This window comes from Jaculus jaculus, chromosome 8, assembly GCF_020740685.1.
Source record: "Jaculus jaculus isolate mJacJac1 chromosome 8, mJacJac1.mat.Y.cur, whole genome shotgun sequence".
Lineage (NCBI taxonomy): Eukaryota > Metazoa > Chordata > Mammalia > Rodentia > Dipodidae > Jaculus > Jaculus jaculus.
Genome location: NC_059109.1, coordinates 7,292,782 through 7,314,691, shown reverse-complemented (window position 1 = coordinate 7,314,691; position 21,910 = coordinate 7,292,782). Strand labels below are relative to the sequence as shown.

Sequence of the window (21,910 nt, the reverse complement as noted above, 5' to 3'; positions counted from 1 at the left end):
AGGGACACGGGCAGTACAGGCCTCCCTCTCTTCCCGCAGGCAGCCAACGGGCTAGGAGATCATCGGGGCTTTGTCCTCACAATCCGGTGTGTACCAGACTCCTTCCTACCACGTCCCCGCCCCTCATCCCCATCTGCCACTGCCCTCTCCACGCCTTCCGGCATCTCAGGTCCTCAATGACAGGGGTCACATGACAAGGGCTTGGTTGGCTTTCCTGGGACACCGTGTAGTTCTGAAGCATGAGCCCCGGCTTCACGTCCAACACACCAACTGAACGTCCTTCCTCTCTCTCCCTTCTGCACCTGCTTGTTCTGCCAGCCCCCCCCAGCCCGTGTCACCTGTCCATGACGTCACCCCCACAAGAAGCACGTGGCTCTGATCTCCCTCACCAACCTCTGCCTGGTCTACTGGACTGACCCCTGCGTCCCGCTGCGGAGGTCACCCCTTCCTCCCTGTGCACATCACACACCTCGGGTCTTTCTGGTGTCACGCGCGCCTGGCAGGGGCCTAGGTCAGCTCTGGTCACTATTTTGGAACTGGAGTCTTCACCGAATTACCTGGTCCCCTCTCCTGCTCTGCACGCCAGAGGCTGACAGCTGGCTACAGCTCTCCACAGCTCTCTGTCCCTCTACTGGCGGCTTGGTCAGTGGGTGACGCTGGCAGAAGGAGAGGCATGGCTCCCTCACTCCCTTGCCATGGTTTCGTCCCCTTTGCATCTGTGGACTACGGTGGCTTCGTATTAGCTCCAGCTATCTGGGGGAACACCCCAACCCTATGCTTGCCGTTAACTTCTGAGATGTAGGGGTGGCAAGCTCTCCACTATTCTGATCACTGGTGCTTCAAAGCCCTTATATGCTGTCCAACCTGTCGGTTAAATTCTCTTCCAACTCCCTGATAAGCACTTTTCTTAAAAAAAAAAAAACAAAAAACTTTTTGTTGTTGTTGTTTTGAGGTAGGGTCTCACTCTAGTCCAAACTGACCTGGGATTCACTATGTAGTCTCAGGGTGGCCCCAAACTCATGGCGATCCTCCCACCTCTGCCTCCCGAGTGCTGGGATTGAAGGTGTGGGCCACCACGCCTAACTTAAAAAATATATTAATTATTTGTAGGGCTGGAGAGATGGCTTAGCGGTTAAAGCGTTTACCTGTGAAGCCTAAGGACCCCGGTTCGAGGCTCGGTTCCCCAGGACCCACGTTAGCCAGATGCACAAGGGGGCGCACGCGTCTGGAGTTCGTTTGCAGTGGCTGGAAGCCCTGGCACGCCCATTCTCTCTCTGTCTCTATCTGCCTCTCTATCTCTGTCACTTTCGAATAAATAAATAAACAAAAATAATTAAAATATACATGTATTATTTATTTGTAAGCGGAGACACACACACAAAGAGAGAGTCAGAGAGAATGGGTGTGCCAGGACCTCTAGCCACTGTACACAAACTCCAGATGTATGTGCCCCTTTTGTGCATCTGGCTTTCGGTGGGTACTGAGGAATCAAACTTAGGTCATTAGGCTTCGCAGGCAAGTGTCTTTAACTGTGCAGCTCTCTCTCCAGCCCATGATAAGCATTTTTCTAAAGAGGACCTGCAAGTAACAAGGCTTGTCTGTCTTCTCCCCAGTCTCCACTCACACTATGAGCTCTGTTCTCTGGCAGCTCCCCAGGGCAGGCTAAGAAAGCTCTAGAAAGGTCTGCTCCTTGCTCCATTTCCCAGATGGGGTCAGGGATCGTCCCAGTGCAGCAATTATGCTGTGTGAGACTGGTGGGTGTCTCTGTGGGTCCCTAACTCAGGATTGGGGAGGCAGAGTCAGCGTCAGAGAGAGAGAGAGAGAGAGAGAGAGAGAGAGAGAGAGAGAGAGAGAGAGAAAATTAGCCAGCCAGGCAGGGAGGGGCGGATGCTGGCAAGGGCCTATGCAGCGGCTGTTATCTTCATGAAGAAAGCAATAAAACCGTGTTCGCTCATAAACGGGCACCACCAGGACCTATTTCCTGCTCAAATAAAATTAAAGGTGATGGATGAAGCCACACGCATGGGCAGAGCTGGGGGCCCTTAGTGCTGAGTGATGGGCCCTGTCCCGTGCCTGGCTCCCTGGGGTCTAGAAGCCCAGTGAGGCTGGCTAAACACTTCAAGTCCCAAATCTTTGAGGCAGGGAATGCGTGTGCGGTGTAGGAATTACATAGCGGGGCGGGGGGATTAAAGATTTTGGTTTTTCAGGAATTTGCGATCCTTCCCCCTCTACCTGCCTCCCTGGGCTCCGCCCCAGCACTCAGGTGGGCAGATCAGAGCACACCGTACCTATGGGGCTGGGAGTTACTCCTAACCACGCAGCTACGCAGACTGCCCAGAAGCAGCAAGCTCACAGGGAGAAAGTAGGCACTCGCTGCCCTCCCTCAGGTGTGCCCGCCCTGCCACTTAGAGATCAAATAGGCCACTTAGCTGTCTGCAGGCCAGAAACACACACACACACACATACACTGCTGTGCTCTCAAGGAAGCTCTATGAAGCAATTCATCAGAGACTGACCCAAGTCTCTCACACTGATGACCACACCAGCTGCACACTAGCTATGTGATCTGAGAAAAGCCACTTGGTGGGCTAGAGAGATGGCTTAGCGGTTAAGCGCTTGCCTGTGAAGCCTAAGGACCCCGGTTCGAGCCTCGATTCCCCAGGACCCATGTTAGCCAGATGCACAGGGGGGTGCACGCGTCTAGAATTCGTTTGCAGTGGCTGGAAGCCCTGGCACGCCCATTCTCTGTCTCTGCTTCCTTCTCTCGGTCTCTCTCTCTCAAATAAATAAATCAAAATAAACAACAAAAAAAAATTTTTAAAAAGCCAGTTGGCCCCTCTGTGCCTTACTGTCTTCCTCAGCAGGCGGGCTGTCGGGGCACTTGCCTCAGGGGAGTGCTGATGAGTGCACGCTTATCAAGTGAGGGAACCACTGATCCGGGTGCCTCTTTTGGGGTCGTGGGCTCCCCTTGTGCAGCTCAGGAAGAATGTGGGTGCAGCCTCCTTAGGAGACCTTCTCAGACCTCATCTGACTCTTAGTTGCCCTTGTCGGTGTGAGGCTCACCTCAGGCGCTAAGGGCTACCTCCTCCAGGACGGCCCCTGGTTTTCCCCACAGCTTCACCTCGTTCTTTTATTTTTTTAAGTTTTATTTTTATGTACTTATTACTCAGAGAGAGAACTCGCAAGGAAGAATGGGCGCGCCAGGGCCTCTAGCCACTGCAAACAAACACCAGACACATGCGCCAGCAAGTGCATCTGGCTTACGTGGGTTCCGGGGGGAACTGGATCTGGGTCTGGAGATTTTGCAGCCAAGCTCCTTAACCACTAAGCCATCTCTACAGCCCTTCGCCTTATCCTAATTCTTGCTCATGGGCTGGTTCCTGCTTGGGCACAACGGTAAAAGCAAGCACTGGGTTCAAACCCAGCTGCCATTCAGATTTCATTTGGAACTGGTGAATTAAATCTCTCTAGGCCCCAGTTGCCCTATCTGAACAAGCGTAACTCCGGGGGAGCTGTAAAGAGGAAATGAGGACTAAAGAGATGGCTCAGTGGTTAAGGTGTTTGCCTGTGGAGCCCAAGGGCCCATGCTGGACTCTCCACGTCCCACATAAGCCAGACACACAAGGTGCTGCAAGAGCACAGGGTGGCCATGGGCACAAGGTGGCATGTGCATCTGGAGCCCAACTGCAGTAGCTGGAGGCCCTGGCATGCTGATTCTCTTGTTCTCTCTCTCTTGCTCTCGCTTGTTCTCTCACATTTAAAAAAAAAAAAAAAAAGTTACAGGGCTGGAGAGATGGCTCAGCAGTTAAGGTTCTTCTCTGCAAAGCCTAAGGGCTCAGGTTCGATTCCACAGGACCCACGTAAGCCAGCTGCACGAGGTGGCACATGTGTTTGGAGTTTGTTTGCAGTGACTGGAGGCCCTGGTGTGCCCATTCTCCCACTATCTGCCCCCCCCCTCAAATAAATAAACTAATTCATTAAATAAAACTATTTTTAAAATTACAAAAAGGAGTAAATGAACATCTTGCTTTTAAAACAAGATTCTATCATTACTTTAAGGGGTGCCTCTTTCCCCCTCTCCTGGAGACTGTGGCTTCTTACAACAGGGGTGCTTATGTCACCGTTGTCCCTGGGGTGTCAGTGTGAGAGGCAGGATGGAGGGGAGGCCACAGTCACTGTCACTGAAGTATGGGGTCCCTCAGAGCTTCTATGTAGGGCTCTGTGTTCAGGGGCCCACCCACAACCCAGCCACACCTTTCCCAGGGCAGGGTCTCTGCTGCAGGTAGGAATGAGCTGGGGAGAGTCTAAGGGAGGCTACCCACCAATACCATGAACCCCTAAAGAGTGAGGAAATGCAGAAGTGTCAAAACCAGGTATGAGCCATCTACACACCACACACACACACACACACACACACACACACACACAGAGCAATGATAACCCTGGATACCTCACCTCTGGATCAGTGCCCACTTGGCTCCTCCCCTAACGACTAGATGAAAGGAGCTCACGCTTCTGTCTTAAGCTCCTCCACCCCTAGCAGCGCAGGCCTCAGACCCAGGTCCCACCTCTCTGTCCTCTTCCCACCACAACAGAAAGGCAGGTGAACCACCCACTTGCAAGACGTCTTGCAGTGTGGAAGTCTGTGTCTCAGAGGACGGGAACCCAGGCCTGGCCCTGCCTCAGACTCCCGAGTTCAAGAGGGCGGAGGTCACTTACCACTGCTGGCCCAAGGCAGGTACCAGGGGCAGCTGACATTCACAAAGGAACCTGGGGGTCCATCTGGCCAGCACGCATAGTCGTCAAAGGTCCGGTTGCAGAAGACACCTTGTGGGCAGTGCAACAGTCTGAGTCCCTGGGGCGTGCTATTAGTGGGGACGCTTCCCTCCGCATCACCCCTCTCTTCCGCCAAGGCTGCGCTCCGCCGTCCTCTCTGAGTGCTTCTACCTGTACACCCAGCGCCCTCCCCTCCCGGGAACTTGCTAGTGACTGGGGTAAGACCTTGTGTACTGTCTTTTCTTTTTTCTTTTCTGGTTTTTCAAGGTAGGGTCTCACTCTAGCCCAGGCTGACCTGGAATTCACTATGTAGTCTCAGGGTGGCCTTGAACTCACGGCGATCTTCCTACCTCTCTCTGCCTCCCGAGTGCTGCGATTAAAGGCGTGCGCCCCCACGCCTAGCCTTGAACACGTTCTTTAATATCTTTGTGTCCTCCTCTGTAAAATGGGGGTGTCCCTTGTCCCACAGGATTTGTGGGGATAAAAGCTGTGTTATGCAAGTAAATGAACAGAGTAAGCATTCAAAAAACATTTCCTGTAAACCAAGTTTGACATTTTTTAGTGCATGTGTGTGTGTGGTATATGTTTATGTGTGCACACGTTTGGGTAAATATGCACGTGCGTGTGCATTTGTGTGGAAGACAATGCCAGGTGTCTTCCTCAATCACTTGCCATCTTTGTGTGGATGTGTGTACAGTCTGCATGACTATATGTATGCATGTTTGGTTTTGTGTGTGTGTGTGTATGTGTGTGTGTGTGTGTGTGTACGCGCTTGTGTGTGGAGGCTAGAGGTTGATGTCAGGAGATTTTCTTTTTCCTTTCTTTTCCTTTTCTTTTCTTTTCAAGATAGGGTCTCACTCTAGCCCAGGCTAACCTGGAATTCACTCTGTAGTCTCGGGCTGCTCCTCAAGCTCACGGCGATCCTCCTACCTCTGCCTCCCGAGTGCTGGGATTAAAGGCGTGCACCACCACGCCCGGCGTCCACTCCATTGATTGAGACAGGCTCTTTCACTTGAACCCAGAGCTTATCAATCCAGCCAGGCTGGCTAGCGAGCTTGCCTCAAGGACCCTCTGCCACTGGACAGGAGACTTGCGTCCCCCACCTGGCATTTACACAAGCGCTTTACCAAGTGTTTTATGCACTTAGCCATCTCCCCAGAACCTCACTCTCCACTTGCCGGAGACAGGCCTCTCAGTGAACCGGGAGCTCAACCAATTTGGCTACACTGGCTGAAATTCACTTGTCTCCACCTCTCCAGCACTGGGTTTATAAACAAGCATGCGACCGGCTTTTATGTTTGTTCTTGGGGTGAACTCAGGTCTGCATGCTTGCACAGCAAGCATTTTACTAACTGAGCCATTTTCCAAGCCTACTTTAAAATTACACCTCACAGTTCAGAGGGAAAATGGGAGCTCAAAACGGCTGAGGAGACCTTCATCAAGCCACTGTTAGGATCGGTCAGAATTTGAACCCAGAACCACCTGGGTCCAATGCCGTGCTCTTTAAACCACTTTCAAATTCTGTGAAAGATTTACTACTTATAAGAACTGGGGATGTGGCTCAGTTGGTAGAGTGCTTGCCTGGCATGCATGAAGACCCGGGTTTGATCCCTGGCACTGCATAAGCTGGGCAAGGTGGCGCATGCCTATATGTAATCCTAGCACTCTGGAGGTAGAGGTAGGAAGACCCAAAGTTCAAGGTCATCCTTGGCTACATAGTGAGTTCAAGAGCAGGCTGGGATACCAAAAAAAAAAATTATTGACTTATTCCCATAAATGTGTGTGTCACCTCCGGTCCATACATCAGCTGGGAGAGGCTGAGGGGGGCAGTATGGAACTTTGGGTCCTTGTTCTGGGAGGCTGGAGTTGCAAGGGTGGATGAAGACTCAGCAACAAGACAGCACCCCGAAAACGGGTAAGAGGCAGAGACAAGAGAACACACATTCCTGGGGAAAGAAATGCTTGTGCTGGGCTTGACATTAACTACTAGAAGGGAACAAGCAGGAAGCCACTCGGGTGAGGGGACAGCGTGGGCGCAGGGATGAACACCCCGAGGCGCAAATGACTTGGGGTTGCTCACTGCCTTCTGGAAGCTGGCCTGGTCGAGCCCTGAGGGTGAAGGCCCCACCTGGACTCACCTGTGGCCAGAGGCGGAGCCTCAGTCAGGAAGCGCTGACACTGCCTCCGGTATTCTCGCCATTTCTGCACCGTCTCCGAGAGGGACACGGCAGCACCCTGGGAAGGGAGGGCAGAAGGGAGACCCTGTGGGTTCAGCCAACCCCACTTAGCTTCTTTTATGGTAACACACACACACACACACACACACACACACACACACACATTTTTTCCGAGGTAGGGTCTCACTCGAGCCCAGGCTGACCTGGAATTCACTATGGAGTCTCTGGGTGGCCTCGAACTCACGGCGATCCTCGTACCTCTGCCTCCCAAGTGCTGGGATTAAAGGCATGCGCCACCACGCCCAGCTCAAAATATATTTTAGTTTCTTTCTCCCTCCCACCCCCAAGTAGGGTCCCTCGCTCTAGCCCAGGCTGACCTGGAACTCACTATGGAGTTTCGGGCTGGCCTCAAACTCATGGTGATCCTCCTACCTCTGCCTCCCAAGTGCTGGGATTAAAGGCGTGCACCACCACAACCAGACAAAATATATTTTCCTTATGTGAGAGAGGGAGAGAGAGAGAGAGAGAGAGAGAGAATGAATGGGCACACCAGATCCTCTTGCCACTGCATTTTGCATCTGGTTTTATATGGGTACTAGGGAACTGAACCTGGGCCATCAGGCTTTGCTAACAAGCACATTTAACCACTGAGCCATTTCCCCAGGCCCGGTTGTTGTCTGGTGTATGTGAACCAGAGGACAACGTCAAATGTTGCTTCTGAGTGCCATCCATCATTTTTGGAGACAGGGTTCCCCCTTGGCCCCAACTTCACCAGCCAGGCCAGACTAGGCAGCAAGCTGCAGGGACCTTCCTGTCTGTCTCTCCAGACAGATGTATGTAACTATGCCTCACATTTTACAAAACATTTTTATTTGTTGATTTGAGAGAGAGAAAGAGGCAGATAGAAAGAGAATGGGTGTGCCAGGGCCTTCAGCCACTGCAAATGAACTCCAGATGCATGTGCCACCATGCCCATCTGACTTACGTGGATCCTGGTAATAGAACTGGACTCCTATGGCTTTGCAGGCAGGTGCCTTAACCACTGAGCCATCTCTCCAGCCCTGTGCCTGGCATTTTTTTCATAGGTATCAGAGATCCATACTTAGGTCCTCACGTTTGCAATGCAAGCACTTTACTGACTGAGCCCTCTCCCTAGCATCCTCCGTTGATTTTTTTTAAAAAATTTATTTATTTATTTATTTATTTATTTATTTATTTATTTATTTATTGACGTAGGGCTTCACTCTAGTCCAGGCTGACCTAGAATTCACTATATAGTCTCAGGGTGGCCTTGAACTCACAGTGATACTCCTACCTCAATCTTTTTAAAATATGTATTTTAAAGTTTCTGAGGCAAGCCCAACAGACTGGCCTTTTTATTTATTTACTTTTTTATGAGAGAGAGCAAGAGCAAGAATGAGAGAGAAAGAGAGAATTGGTGTACCTCCAGCCTCCAGCCACTGTAATCGAACCCCAAAAGCACACACCCCCTTGTGCACATGTGCAACCCTGGGCCTGCATCACCTTGTGCTTATGTGGGATCTGGGGAGTCGAACATGGGTCCTTAGGCTTTCACAGACAAGCACTTTAACCACGAAACCATCTCTCTGGCCCTAATATATATGTATTTTTAATTTGAGAGACAAAGAAGAAAATGGGTGTGCCAGAGCCTCCCGCCACTGCAGACAAACTCCAGACCCACGTACCATTTTGAACATCTAGCTTTATCTAGGTACTGGGGAATTGAACCCGAGTGGTCAGGTTTTGCAAGCAGGCGACGTTAACCACTGAGCTCTCTCTCCAGAGCTCCCTATTGATTTCTTGGTTTCCAAGTGACCAAGCCCCACAAGGCACTGGCCACCTCTGCAAAGGGCAGAGGAAGAGAGGGCTGCCATGCCAAGGCTCCATCCAGTTGGAGCACATTGTGTACTTATTCCCTTCAGGGGGCTGGGCAAGGCTGATCATGCAGCAAGTACCGGTGGACAGGGAAGGAATGGGGCTGATCCTTGGGTGGGGGGGGGGTGCGTGAAGAGGGTGCACGGAGCACGTGACACCTTTATAGTCCCGTCTGCCCTTCGTCCGCCCTCAGCAAGGAGAGGCTTTTTCTGAGAGGCAGAGCTTCACCGTGGCATTGGGGCTCTTTTCTTCCTAGCTAGAGTCTGCCTGGGGACTTCTTGCTTCCAACGATTCTTGAAGAAGACTAGCGGGCCAGAGTGGAAGAGAGACTGCATCAAAGACACACAGCGCCTTGGGGACCAGAGCTAGAGCTGGGCGAGAGTCACCCAGCTCGGGGACTGTGCCAGGGCACCGACGATGTCAAACATTCAGAGCTGGAATGTCCTGTACTGGCATTTCTCCTGCCAGACACAGCCACTGCCCTAGCAGGGCAACAGATCTTCCCTCCACCCCCGCTACCCACCCACAGTCCCCTCTAACAGAACACAGATCCACCGTGCAGCCTGGAATCCGTCCCCCAGGAGAGGGGTGCTGGGGGGGGGGGCGGAAGGACACAGAACGCTGAAATTGTGCCTGTATTGGGAGGGGGCCCCTCTACCTGTGATGAAGGGATAGCAAGCTCCCTTTCCAGATAAGGTAACCCAGCAGGCATTTGAGCACATGGCTGCAAACAGACCCACTCCACTAAGACTTCACCCTCTGAAGGCTTCTGAACACTTCCTTTAGCTAGGTCTTGGGCTGTGGGACTTTTTTTTTTTTTTACTTAAAAAAAAAACATATGGGCTGGAGAGATGGCTTAGTGGTTAAGCGCTTGCCTGTGAAGCCTAAGGACCCCGGTTCGAGGCTCGGTTTCCCAGGTCCCACGTTAGCCAGATGCACAAGGGGGCGCACGCGTCTGGAGTTCGTTTGCAGAGGCTGGAAGCCCTGGCGCGCCCGTTCTCTCTCTCTCCCTCTATCTGTCTTTCTCTCTGTGTCTGTCGCTCTCAAACAAATAAATAAAAACTTTAAAAAAAAAAAACAAAAAACAAAAAACATATATATATATATACCCACACACATATATTAACCATTTAGAAGCTATAGTTGTTAAAATGACTATAGAACCCCTTGCATAAAGTTTGGGGTATATCCATAATTTAAAATAGAAACTGGTTTCTTCTCAGACATCTCACAGCCCCTTGCACACACACTGGATACGGTTTCTGGGTAAGCCTGCCTTCAAGCAGAGTCCTGGTTATAAAACGCCACACAGAAGGAAGGTACACGTCGTCACGTGCTTGTCCCTGGCCACACAGAAAGCCCCAGAAACAGGGTCACAGCAGCAGCATTCCTGGAATGAGCAGGCTGGGGAGGCTGTCCTGAAGGTCAAGTTCTTCGGAGGGTAAAGGCCAATTATACTTATTTGGGGAAAAGGGAAAATGAGATAAAATACGCCAACAGTAGAGGCAGTGTCAGGATTTGAACCTCGGCTGAGGGGGTGGTGGAGTTTCTACTGGAGTAAGTCATGATGGACGGACCCCGTCTCCCCACCTCCTTCGGTGCTCGGTGGCGACTGGGCAAAAGACACAGGGAAGAAGTCCATGATTTCTGTTCCTAGCAGGAAAACTGGCAGAAAGCAAGTTCACTGCTGGGAACTGGAGCAGAAGGTGCCTCTAGCCAAGGCGTGAGGACCCGAGTGTGGTGGTGGAATGGAATGGAGGGGTCAGAGGCAGGGCCAGCGCCATGACGGCCGGGTACGTGGGAGGTCAAACAGAGGTGCCTTCAACAATGAGTACAGCAGAAGACAGGCATGAAACGATTCAGACTGGGGCTCCCTGTGGACAGGCCGTGTCTCCCTCAGGCTGGGGCTCCCTGAGGACAGGCCATGTCTCCCCCTCATTTATAGAGTCTGCTGACGATAGAAGTACTTGAGTTCCTCCCTATAACCACTCAGGATCTCTAAGTATCCTTCATGCTTACTCTAGTTTATACACATAACACATCTACCTAGACCTCTGGATTCTTTCAAACTTGGTTTTAGGGCAAGCCATAGTGTGCCAGGCTCTGGGTGGCGAAGGGTGGAGGGCACATGGGAAATTCAAAGACAACTGACACAGCCTGGCCTGAGCCGGTTCTTAGGCTGCTTTTGGTTGGGGGGACACATCCAAGAAGGCAGTGGGTGTAGACAGGTGTTCAGGAAGCGACTGAGGCAGCTCTCGGTGTAGACCTGGGATCCTCAGGGACTCTGGGGGGACAGTTAAGTGTGGGTGAGACACTGGAAGCTGGGCTAGCAAACAGGATGGGTATTTCAACACAAAGGGTCAGGGGGGCCAAAAGTGTTCAGGTGGGCATATTAGTGTTAAGGGAGATTGAAGGCTCTGCCCAGAGACAAGGTTGGGTGAGGCTGAGACCACCGGGTACCACAGGCCCATGGCACGGCGGTGCTTGACTGCTCTTAGCTTTGGGCTCAGATCCCGAGGTTGGAGCTCCCCCACAAATTGTATCGGTGACCTTGGGTTAAGTTTGAACTTCTAGCCTCAGCTTACCTGTACGCACACTGGGAGTGTCAGCAGCAGGTCAGCTGTGAGGAGAGAAAGGCGGCGGACAGGTAGAAGAGACTCTGCCAGGTAGAGGTTGAGGGGGAAGGCAGAGTAGAACCCAAGGCGTGGATGTGTGGGCCCGGCCCTCCTCTCCCAGAAGGAAGCCATTCACATAGACAGACGTCGCGGAGAGGGCAACGGCGCAGGACAAGAGGAGCCTCAGGGGCCGAAGCGAGGGCAGGCTGGCATTTCTTAGAACCAGAATTTCCAGGGTGCTTGGAATCCCTCTGAGGGAGGAGGAGATGAAGGCAGAGGGCCATGCCCACGCTGGAGGTGACAATGAGGAGACATCCCTTGGGTTCAGGAGTTTGAGGAGGACGCAGGAGATGAGGAGGACTCCAGTAGAGAGTGGCATGGTCTGTGGGGAAGGTGTGACCTGTTCCCCCCACAGCATCCTCCAGCGGCTGGGCGCGGGCATGCAGAACAGGGCCGGCCCTGCCTTTTCTGCAAGTCATTTCAGTGGAAGGGAGAGAGAAAAGGACAGAGACCTTGTCCTCCCTGGGCCACTGAGGAGGGAGAAATAAGGACAAGTGGGCCTCTCCTGAGGAGGAGAGAGGGCTCCGAAGATAAACTCTCAGCCCGAGCTTTTGTGTTTGTTTTGGTTTGGTTTTGGTTTTTCAAAGAGGCAGGGTCTCGCTCTAGCCCAGGCTGACCTGGAATTCACTCTGTAGTCTCAGGCTGGCCTCGAACTCACGGCGATCCTCCTACCTATGATTCCCGAGTCAGATTAAAGGTGTGCGCCACCACACAGGGCCCAAGCCCTCACCTAGGCTGGGTCCCCTTCGTGTACCTGGGATGCCTTGCTTTCCTCCCTGCCACCTCCCCCCGGGCTTGAATCGCAGTATCTGTCACTGAGCCCTGATTCTTCTTGTCCACATTCCTTTCCTCAAGGACCTTCCTTAGGTATCTAAACCAGAATAGCAGGAAGAGGCAACCTATGCTCAGGAACCCTCCCACGGATACATTGTCACCACACTCACCCTCAAGGCCATCTCCGGCGTGAAGACCCTGACATGGAAGATCCTGTTCACACACACAGACGGTCAGGCACACGCTCACGTGCTGAGACACTGCATGGTTCACACACATCCAACTGACACACTCAGCCCACACTGTCACACACATAAACACCATCACAAGCACTTTATCTCTCCTCCACGTGGACACCCTCGCCAGCGGATACCCACCCACCAGGATATCACATGGATGTCCCAAACTCTCTTCAAGGCAAGTGCTCCACACAAGGTCACAACATACACCCACTGGTGGATTCAGGACAACATGCTGAGTGGGCTGCTGTTGCCCACCAGTGGATCCCATCCAGACTCACCCAAAAGGAAAGCCCCAAATACACAGGAGAGCTGCACCCTTCTCTCCCAATCTGTCTCTCTCTACCTTTTATCTCTCTCTGGTTCTTGTGTGTATTATCTTCTATCTACCTCCATTTCTCTCTTTCTCTCTTTCACACACACACACACACTCAGGAACCTGCCGAGAGACAGGCTGCACAGGAGGAAGGACCTGTTTTTCCTCGGTGCCAGACATCTGAGGGCAGGATGTGGTTTCGGCTGCTCCTACCCAGCCCCATGCTGGGCCCATGACCTGGAGAGATCCTAGCTAGGGACAAAGTCCACCTTGACCAAGTCACAGCTATGGCATCCATCATCCTTTGCTGAAGCGCAGAAGCCAGGCCCTGTTCTGCAGCCTTGGGGACATGCCAGGTTCCAGAGGACAAGTAAGCCAGGTCTCCCAAAGGCCTAAAGCAGCCGAGATAAGGTGACAATGTCTCGGTCCCCTTGACGTCCCTCTATGATAGAGCCAGTGGTCCTCATGGACGGATGAAGAAATGGGGTTTGAGGTTTGGGACCATCAAGGGTCCATCCTGCCAAAGATCTCCAGCTATGAGTAGACCTGGTGTTCACACCCATTTCTATCTGATTGGAAGTTTGGGTGTCAAAGGCCTTGCCTGCCCTTCTCAGTAGCCCAGTCCCCTTGTGGAGAGTCTCCGGGAGGTAAGGAACAGGGGAGAAACAACCATGATGAAGTGGCCTAGGTCACTTTTTGCTACAGTCAGCTGGGCCAGTCCCCACCCGCACAGAAGTGGCTTCCAGCCTCACCAGAGCTGCTCCCTCAGCTCTCCCTTCAGCTCTGTCTTCCCTCCACCACCAGGAGAAAGGGCCTAGCCCCTCACCCTTTGCCTCTGGGATCCTAGGCTACTTTGCCTAGGGAATCCTGTTTTCCAGGGGCAGGCTGCACAGGAGGAAGCTATCAATCCGCTATTAGTGACATGGGGCTGGGGAGGGGAAGGGATTCAAATCTTGCTGACCTCACAGGCAGAAAATAAAACGCAAGATTTGTTTGTTTGGAGAGTCGTATCTGCGTGCATGAGATCTTGTCACCATTACTGTATTCTTAACTTTAAAGTTGTCTGTCATCTGCCTCTGGTGGCCATATGACCATACCCCCAGAACAAGAGCATTCCCCCCCCACAAAAAAATAACCATCCTCACTTCCTGTCCCCGTGGCCACCCAGGTCCTGGGATGACAGAGGACCACCGAGGAGCAAGAGGGAAACTTGCAGACTTTGGCAAGTAGCAGCAGCCTCGAGGAGGCCCCTCCCCACCCTTCCCAGCCCATCAGAGGAGGTGACCATAAGAGAGCCCAGCAGTGGATGTGCCCATTGTAGCTCCAGAGATGTCTCAATGTCACCAAGGAAAGCCACGGCTTGCTGGAGAGTGCAGAGAAAGAGACCAGAGACCAGGGAAGTCCCCTCCTGAGACCAAGGTGCTGGGAAGCAGAGGAAAAGGCTGGAGGGGCTGAAAAGGGGCAGTCACCTCAGTGAAGCAGCGCTCTGTCCACAGAGAGGTTCCCAGGCAGCTGTGGAGCCTGCCCTCTCATTTGCTGGGGACCAAGTTCAATGTCCTCACTCCCCAAAGGTCTTTAGGTCTGGAGGCAAACGTTCACTGCCCGCGCCACAGGCCGGTGACTCAAGTGTGTCCCAGAACCTTTGGACAACTTCCCTCTCCTAGAGCAGCCGACCACCGCCCCCCAGGAGGAGGCGGGGGGGGGGGGGGAGCCCAGAGCAGAACAGGCCAGAGAGAGCCAGAAAGGGCCTGCAGTGCGCGCCCCCCGCAGCTGGACCCGGTGCCATCAAAGCGGCTGGTTTGTCCCTGCGTGTCTGGGGTGGGGTGTGTGGGGGGGGGAGGTATGCTTTCTGGGCGTTGTCAATCAGGCACGATGGAGAATGGGTGTCAGTAGTACGTGGGCGGGGGGCGGGGGGGCTGGCTGTTTCCGCAGGAGGACCGAACCTGCTGCATGTTTGCTGCGGGGGGAGGGGTGCTGCGGGGGAGCGCGAGTGGGGGGCAGGGTGTCACTCCCCGTTCCACCTGCGAGGTCAGCACCAGGAAGGACACTAAGCTGCCACCCGCAGGGTCCCTGGGGCTATGAGTCAAAGACAGCGCTGGGGGCGCTGAGGACGGAGGGGGAGGAGCGGACTTTCCACATCCTCTCGGGGGGGGGGGGGGGGTAGGAAAGCAAGGACCTTAGCGCAGAGGAAGCTTCGCGAGGGGCTTGGGGGCAACGAAGGGACTGGTGAGGGGCGGGCAGGAAGAGAATGCTGGGCTGTGCTAAGGAGACCCGCACGGGTTTTTGGAAAAAAAGAGTTGGGAAAGTGACTGGGAAGGATAGGGATGCGCAGGGGCGACCGCGGGGCAGCTGTGGTCCTGGCACTGCCTCCCACCCACCTCGGGGTGGGGTGGGGAGTGGACGCCCCACCAGGGTAAGGGAGTCATCACTGTCCATGTCTCCTCTGAGCCCCTCACCTCCCCAGCAGTCCCGTGTCCCCCCTCCCCCTCTTGGAGGGCTTGCGCTGCCCTCGCCTGGCGTTCTCAGAGTTTCCTTCAAGTCCAAGCCCTCCACCCCCAGCCCCGCAGGATAGTAACCCCCTCCCCCAGCAGAGTCCCCTTCCCTTGGTCCGCCTGGGGTCCCCGAGTCTCACCTGGGGACGGGGGCCGGCCCTGCCCACCGCCCCGATCAGCAGGAGCGCCAGGCGCAGCGGGCTGGGGGCGCGGGCCATGGCGAGGGCGCTCAGGGCCGGGCCATCGCTGCCACCTGCGGAACCGCGCGCGCCGCCACTGAGCCCCGGCCGGGGCGGCGGGTGGAGGTGGCAGGCGGCGGGGGAGGAGCCGGCGCGGGGTCGCCCCGCCCGCGGGAGGGACCCGGCTGGGTCCCCGAGGCCCCGTCTTCCGCCCAGGTCGCCAAGTGGTCACTCTCCCAGGCCAACAACCCCCCCCCACCACCACCACCACGCCACTGCCCACGTCCCGGGCCAGGAGGTACTAGCCGCTGTGGGTTTGGGAAGTACAGGGGACCCCCCCACCAACACACACACGCGCGCGCGCGCCCGGGCCATCAGCGCAGAGCACCCCGCGGTGCGCTGGACTAGCCAGGCCCGCCTCCCACCACCCCCGCACCCTATCTCCTCCGAGCACCCTAGCTAAGGAAAGCCACGTCTCACCGGTTCGGCTCGGTGCTCGCAAAAGGAAACTGAGGCCAGGAGGAATGGATGAAACTTGTCCAAGGTCACACACCACAGCGGCGGGCGCCTCCCCCATCGCTTTTTCATTCTCTGGGCACGTCGGGGACAGTCAAGGCTGGGGCATAGGGATGGGGGGCAGGCACAGGGAAACCCCTCCACCACCCCCAGGATCGAGAGGGTAAAGTTAGTTCCCCTTTGTCTGGGAACTTAGGGCTTTTCAGGATGGGGTGGGTTGAGGGTAGGGGGTACGTGTTTCTGGAAGTTTCCACAAGTTTCCCTGCCTACCCTTTGTAGCTCCAGTGCCTGGTGCTATAATCCTATATGGGTATGATCATACTACACTTACCGTCGGATTCTCCCCGAATTTCTGTTGCTCTGCTTTGTGGGGGCTCACCCCACCCCCCTAAAAAAAACCAGAAGAACCTTGATGTCATTGTTGAGAAAGGGGAACGTGGCTGTGCCCAGCCTTCCTGGACCTGCTGTGGGGCAAGTCTGGACTATTCCGGAAGGAAAACAGAGTCTGTGCGAGCAGCTGTAGTCACGGGAGGAAAGAACTTCTGGAAGGCCTGAGAGAGGGTCTTCCACGGCCCGGGAAGGGGCTCCAGGGGTCGCGTTCTACAGGATTCATTCAGTAAGAGATGATGCTCTGTCGCAAGCTCTACCTTCCTGTGCCTCCTTCCAGAAGTCAAACAGGTACTTCCCACGGGCCACTTAACAATTAATTTGTTTAGTTGCCAGTGACAGAAAACTGCACCCGATTGGGGCTGCTGGAGAGATGGCTCAGTGGATGAGGCACTTGCCTTGTACAGTCCAAGGACCTGGGTTCAAGTCCCCACTCCCCATGTAAAGCCAGATGCACAAGATGGCCCAGGCATCCGGAGTTAGTTTGCAGTGGTTAGAGGCCCTGGTGGGCCCTTTCTTCCCCTACTCCTCATAAATGAATAAAATATTAAAAAACTAAAACTCCACCCAAAATGACTATGCTGTAGCTGAGGGAGTTCATACAAAGCGCGGCTGGAGGCTCAACTCCAGGTTGAAGTGAAGGGCTGCTCCATGACCCTCAGCGTCCCCAGATCTTATAGTCCCTCTGGCTCAAGGTTTCTATCTAATGAGCCAAGGGGCACTCCAGGGCTAGCCGTGGCATCCAAATTCCAGCCAGCGGGAAGGGACCCATCAACTACATCTGGTAGATACCCTGAAAGTGCCCTGCTTACTAGTTGGAATTTAGTCACCCAGGTACCTCTGGCCTCAAAAGAGGCTGGGAAAAGCACCCTTTAGTCCAGGCAGTCACAGGCACAATTGAATACTGGACTTCTTACTGTCTTATTTCTTGATTGTTTGTTTGTTTGTTTTTTCTTTTTTCAAGGTAGGATCTCACCCTAACCCAGGCTGACCCAAGACTCACAGACTCACAGCGATCCTCCTACCTCTGCCTCCCGAATGCTGGGATTTAAAGATGTGCTCCACCAGACCAAGCTTAGCCTCCGGTATTTAAAAAAAAAATTGTATTTATTTATTTTTAAGCAGAGTGACGGAGAGAAAGACAGAGAGAGAATGGGTGCACCAGGGCCTCCATCCCCTGCAAATGAACTCCAGACACATACATCACTTAGTGACTCTGGCTTTTCGTGGGTACTGAGGAATCAAACCCAGGTCGTTAGGCTTTGCAGGTAAGCAAGCACCTTAACCACTGAGCAATCACTCCAGCTCCTCACCCCCCCCCCCCATGTCTTATTTCTGTTGCTAGTAACATCATACCACAGACTGGGTATATTTTAATGAAAAGAGTTTGATTTGGGTTCATGATTCTGGTGCGAGTGTGAAGGTCTACTGCTGGTGATGGATTTCTGGATGACAGAGTCTTTGGGGGTGGTGCAGGGCCCCACATGGTAAGAGAAAGAGCGCTCTCAATGGGTGTAGCCAGACTAGCTCAGATAGCAGATTCACTCATTAACCCACTACCCATTCATTGTGTGCTAGTTACTGCCCTTATTTATTCATAGAAGTATTTATTTATTTGACAGAGAGGAAAGAAAGAGGGAGAGTGAGGCAGATAGAGAATGGGCACACCAGGGCCTCCAGCCACTGCAAACGAACTCCAGATGCATTGCACCACCTTGTGCTTCTGCTTACCTGGGTCCTGGAGAATGGAACCTGGGTCCTTAGGTTTCACAGGCAAGCACCTTAAGTGCTAAGCCATCTCTCCAGCCCCAGTTACTGTCCTTATTGTTGTGACCAAACGCCTGACAAGAAACAACTTGGTCATGTTGCATCTGCAGGAAGGAGGAGGGGGGAGGGAGGGAGGAAGAGGGGGGAGGAGGGGGGGAGAAAGAGGGAGGGAGGGAGGGGAGGGGAGGGGAGGGGAGGGGAGGAGAGGAGGGAGATACTCAGCTTGTTTCTTCCTTCTTGTCCAATCCTGGACCCCAGCCCATGGGACTTAAGTCACCCACATTTAGAGTGGGTGCTCCAATCTCAGTTAAACTTTCCTGGAAATACCTTCGTAGACACACCCAGAGATGGGTGCCCACACCGATTCTAAATCCATCCAAGAGGACAGTCAAGATTAACCATTACAGGACTGGAGAGATGGTTCAGTGCTTAGGGCACTTGCCTGCAAAGCCTAACAACACAGGTTTGATTCCTCAGTACCTACATAAAGCTGGATGCACAAAGTGGCACATGCATCTGGAGTTCCTTTGCAGTGGCTAGAGGCTCTGGCTTGCCCTTATATCCCCCCCCATAGAAAATAAATAAAAAGATTAAAAACACCACACGCAGTGGCACATGTCTTTAATCCCAGCTCTTGAGAGGCAGAGGTAGGAGGATTGAGGCTACATAGTGAATCCCAGGTCAGCCTGGGATAGAGTGAGAGCCTACCTCAAAAACCCAATTATATATATAAACTCTCTCTCTCTCTCTCACACACACACACACACACACACACTAATGTTAACCATCATAAATTGCATGAATGGACTAACCTACTTATGAGGGCAGAGGTCTAATCACCTCTCTCAAAGGTCCTACCTGCTCCTGCCTCTTAAAGTCTCATGCCGGTGATTAAATTATAATGTGAGTGTTGGAGGAAATAAACCTTGTATTTAAACTACAGCTCTCTATAGGAAGACAAAATAAAATGATAATAGGACAAAATTTGCAGGCTCTGTTACAGCAGGCTAGGGCTAGGGAGAGGAAAGAGGAAGGGGGGTATCCAAACAGAATGGAGGTCTTTGCCATGAATTTATCCGCCTCCAACTTATGTTCATTTAGTCGTGATGTAGTGAGCACTGTGCCAGGCACTGAGCTGGGTCCCGGGGTGGGGGGTACAGAGGTGACGCCATCCCCGCCTTTACGGATGTTATGTTCTAGCGCAGGAGGGCGGCATTAAACGAGCGTTGAGTGATTGCAGCACCGAGACCTTTACACTCAGATTATGACCAGCCCGCTGTGAGAGCAGGTGCCCTGAGAGCTCTGACGTTGGCACTTGAAAGGCCACTTTCTCTCCGCCAGGGGGCTATCTCTGACTGGGAGGAGCTGCTTCTGCATCCGGCCAAGGCAGGACGTTGCACCTCTAGGAACAGCTGCCGGCCATGCACGTACTGGAGGCAAGCCCCTATCCCAGGCCCCTCCACCTTGGGTAAGAAGGTGTCCAGGTTCCACAGCGGCCACCTGTTCGATCATACACACCGCCGTGGCTTATCGTCCTAACCCAGCTCAGGTTCCAACTGCACGGGGCTGGAGGTTCTCAGGGTCCCGCTCCAAATGAGAATGAAGCATATAGGGCTGGCGGGATGGCTTAACTGTTAAGGCACTCGCCTGCAAAGCCTGTGGACCCAGGTTCGATTCCCCAGGACCCAGGTAAGCCAGATGCACAAGGGGGCACATGCATCTGGAGCTAGTTTGCAGCGGCTGGAGGCCCTGGTGTGCCCATCCTCTCTCCCTCCTTCTCTCCCTCCCTCCCTTTCTGTCTCAAGTAAATAAAGAAAGCAAATGTTAAAAATAAACAATTTTTTTTTTTTAAGAATGAGATAGACATGCCCTTACATCCTCATCCCGGGTCCTTCAGCTAGTGGGCCCGGCTGGGCATGGCCTCTGCTTTCACGTGGCAAAGCCCAGAGCCTCCACGTTTGCTCTGCTGCTCTCTCTCACTTCACACGTGGCATCCCGGGTTCTAGTTTTGCCTCCTTCGCATTGGACCACAGTGCAGGCGGGGCCCCAGTGCTGTGTATCACCCACCGCAGAACCTTCTCTGAGATGCACCCTTCCAGGTTCTGTCCTGGGATGAGGGGTGAAACCAGGTGATACTGGTCTGCGCACCCACCCCACAGCCCTGCCTTAGCCATTTTGTATCCCTTAGTTGGATATTGTATCATTTATCCCTTAGCTATATATTGTATCTACTCATCCCTTAGTTGGGTATTATATCTATGTATCCCTTAACTAGGTATTGTATCTATTTATCCCTTAGTTGGGTGTTATATCTAATGATCCCGTTGCCATGTATTGTATTTATTTGTCCCTTAGCTGGGTATTGTATCTGTTTATCCCTTAACCAGGTATTGTATTTATCTGCACACTCCCAGCCCCCAGCCCTGCCATATCCATGTTTGTAACCTATAGCTATGTGTCAGGAGGTTGTGCGCTGGATACATGGGAGGAATCATCTCCCCAGATGATACGGTGAGTTTCTGAATAGGTCAAAGATCAAATTCCTTTTTCATAATTGCTTGTTATCGTTACTCTTGTTAACTTGGCCAGATTTAGAATCACCTAGGACTCCCCCCAGTGTGAATGTGAGAACATTTCTAGGGACGTGTTATGAGATCTATATAGACAGAGAGGGAGAGAGAGCGAGGGAGCAAGAGAGAGGACTGGAGAGATGGATTAGCAGTTAAGGTGCTTGCCTGTGAAGCCTAAGGACCCATGTTTGACTCTCCAGATCCCACGTAAGCTAGACACACAAAGATGAGGCAAGCACAAGGTCACACATGCCCAATATGTGGGGCAAGCATCCAGAGTTCAACTGCAGGGCCTGAGGCCCTGGTGTGCAAGAGAGAACTGGCATGCCTCTAGCCACTGAAATCAAACTCCAGACACATGCACCACCTTGTGGGCAAGTGTGATGTGTGTCTGGCTTACATGGGACCTGGAGAGTCAAACCTGGGTCCTTAGGCTTCAGAGGCAAGGACCTTAACCACTAAGCCATCTCCAGCCCTCTAGAGACTTTTTTTTTTTTTTTAAACTGTGGAGGGAAGGTACACCCTGAATGTGGGAGGCTTCATCCCATGGCTGGAGTCTTGGCTGAATAAACAGGGGAAAGCCATTGGGCATGGGGATTGCTGTGGGTCGAGGCTAGCCTGAGCCCAAATTCTAGGTCAGTCTGAGCTAGAGTGAGACCCTACCTCAATAATAATGATGATAATGATAATAAAAAGCAGAAAGCAAACGGAGCATGACTTTTCATCTGTCTGCTTCCTGACTAGAGGCACATCATGATCAGCTGCCTCAAACTTCTGCCACCACAGCTAGAGACCTTCTTGCCACCATGATGGATGGCATCCTCAAGCCATAACCCAAGATAAACTCTTTCCTCCCAAGTGATTAGTGTCACTTATTTTGTCACAGTAAGGAGAAAAGGAACCAAGTCCTGCCCTCCTCATCCAGTCTCCTTGTTGCCAAGACCATCCTCCATCCCATTTCCTCACCACCCAGAAGCAAGCACTCTAAACTCATTAGCTTCCAAGAGCCCTTGGGGATCCACCCCCAGCTTACTTCTCCTGGGGTCCTCTTGTAAATGCTGCTTCTCCACCATCTGCTTTTGCAACACAGTTCCCTCTGATGAACTCCAGACACATGCATCACCTCGTGCATCTGGCTTTACGTGG

General features: G+C 53.0%; 1 protein-coding gene across 3 annotated transcripts in view; it reads right to left on the bottom strand.

Moving 5' to 3' along the window:
* The window catches only part of Glp1r (glucagon like peptide 1 receptor), a 46,203-nt gene extending 30,623 nt beyond the window's left edge, over positions 1–15,580 (bottom strand). For all 3 annotated transcript variants that reach the window (XM_045157192.1, XM_045157194.1, XM_045157195.1), the window contains exons 1-3: positions 15,486–15,580; positions 6,915–7,011; positions 4,720–4,827 (exon numbers count right to left, since the gene is read on the bottom strand). In XM_045157192.1, coding sequence (XP_045013127.1) covers positions 4,720–4,827; positions 6,915–7,011; positions 15,486–15,563 — 283 coding nt within the window. In that variant the 5' untranslated portion in view covers positions 15,564–15,580. The remainder of the gene's footprint in view (positions 1–4,719; positions 4,828–6,914; positions 7,012–15,485) is intronic.
* Between the last annotated feature and the right edge of the window lie 6,330 nt (positions 15,581–21,910).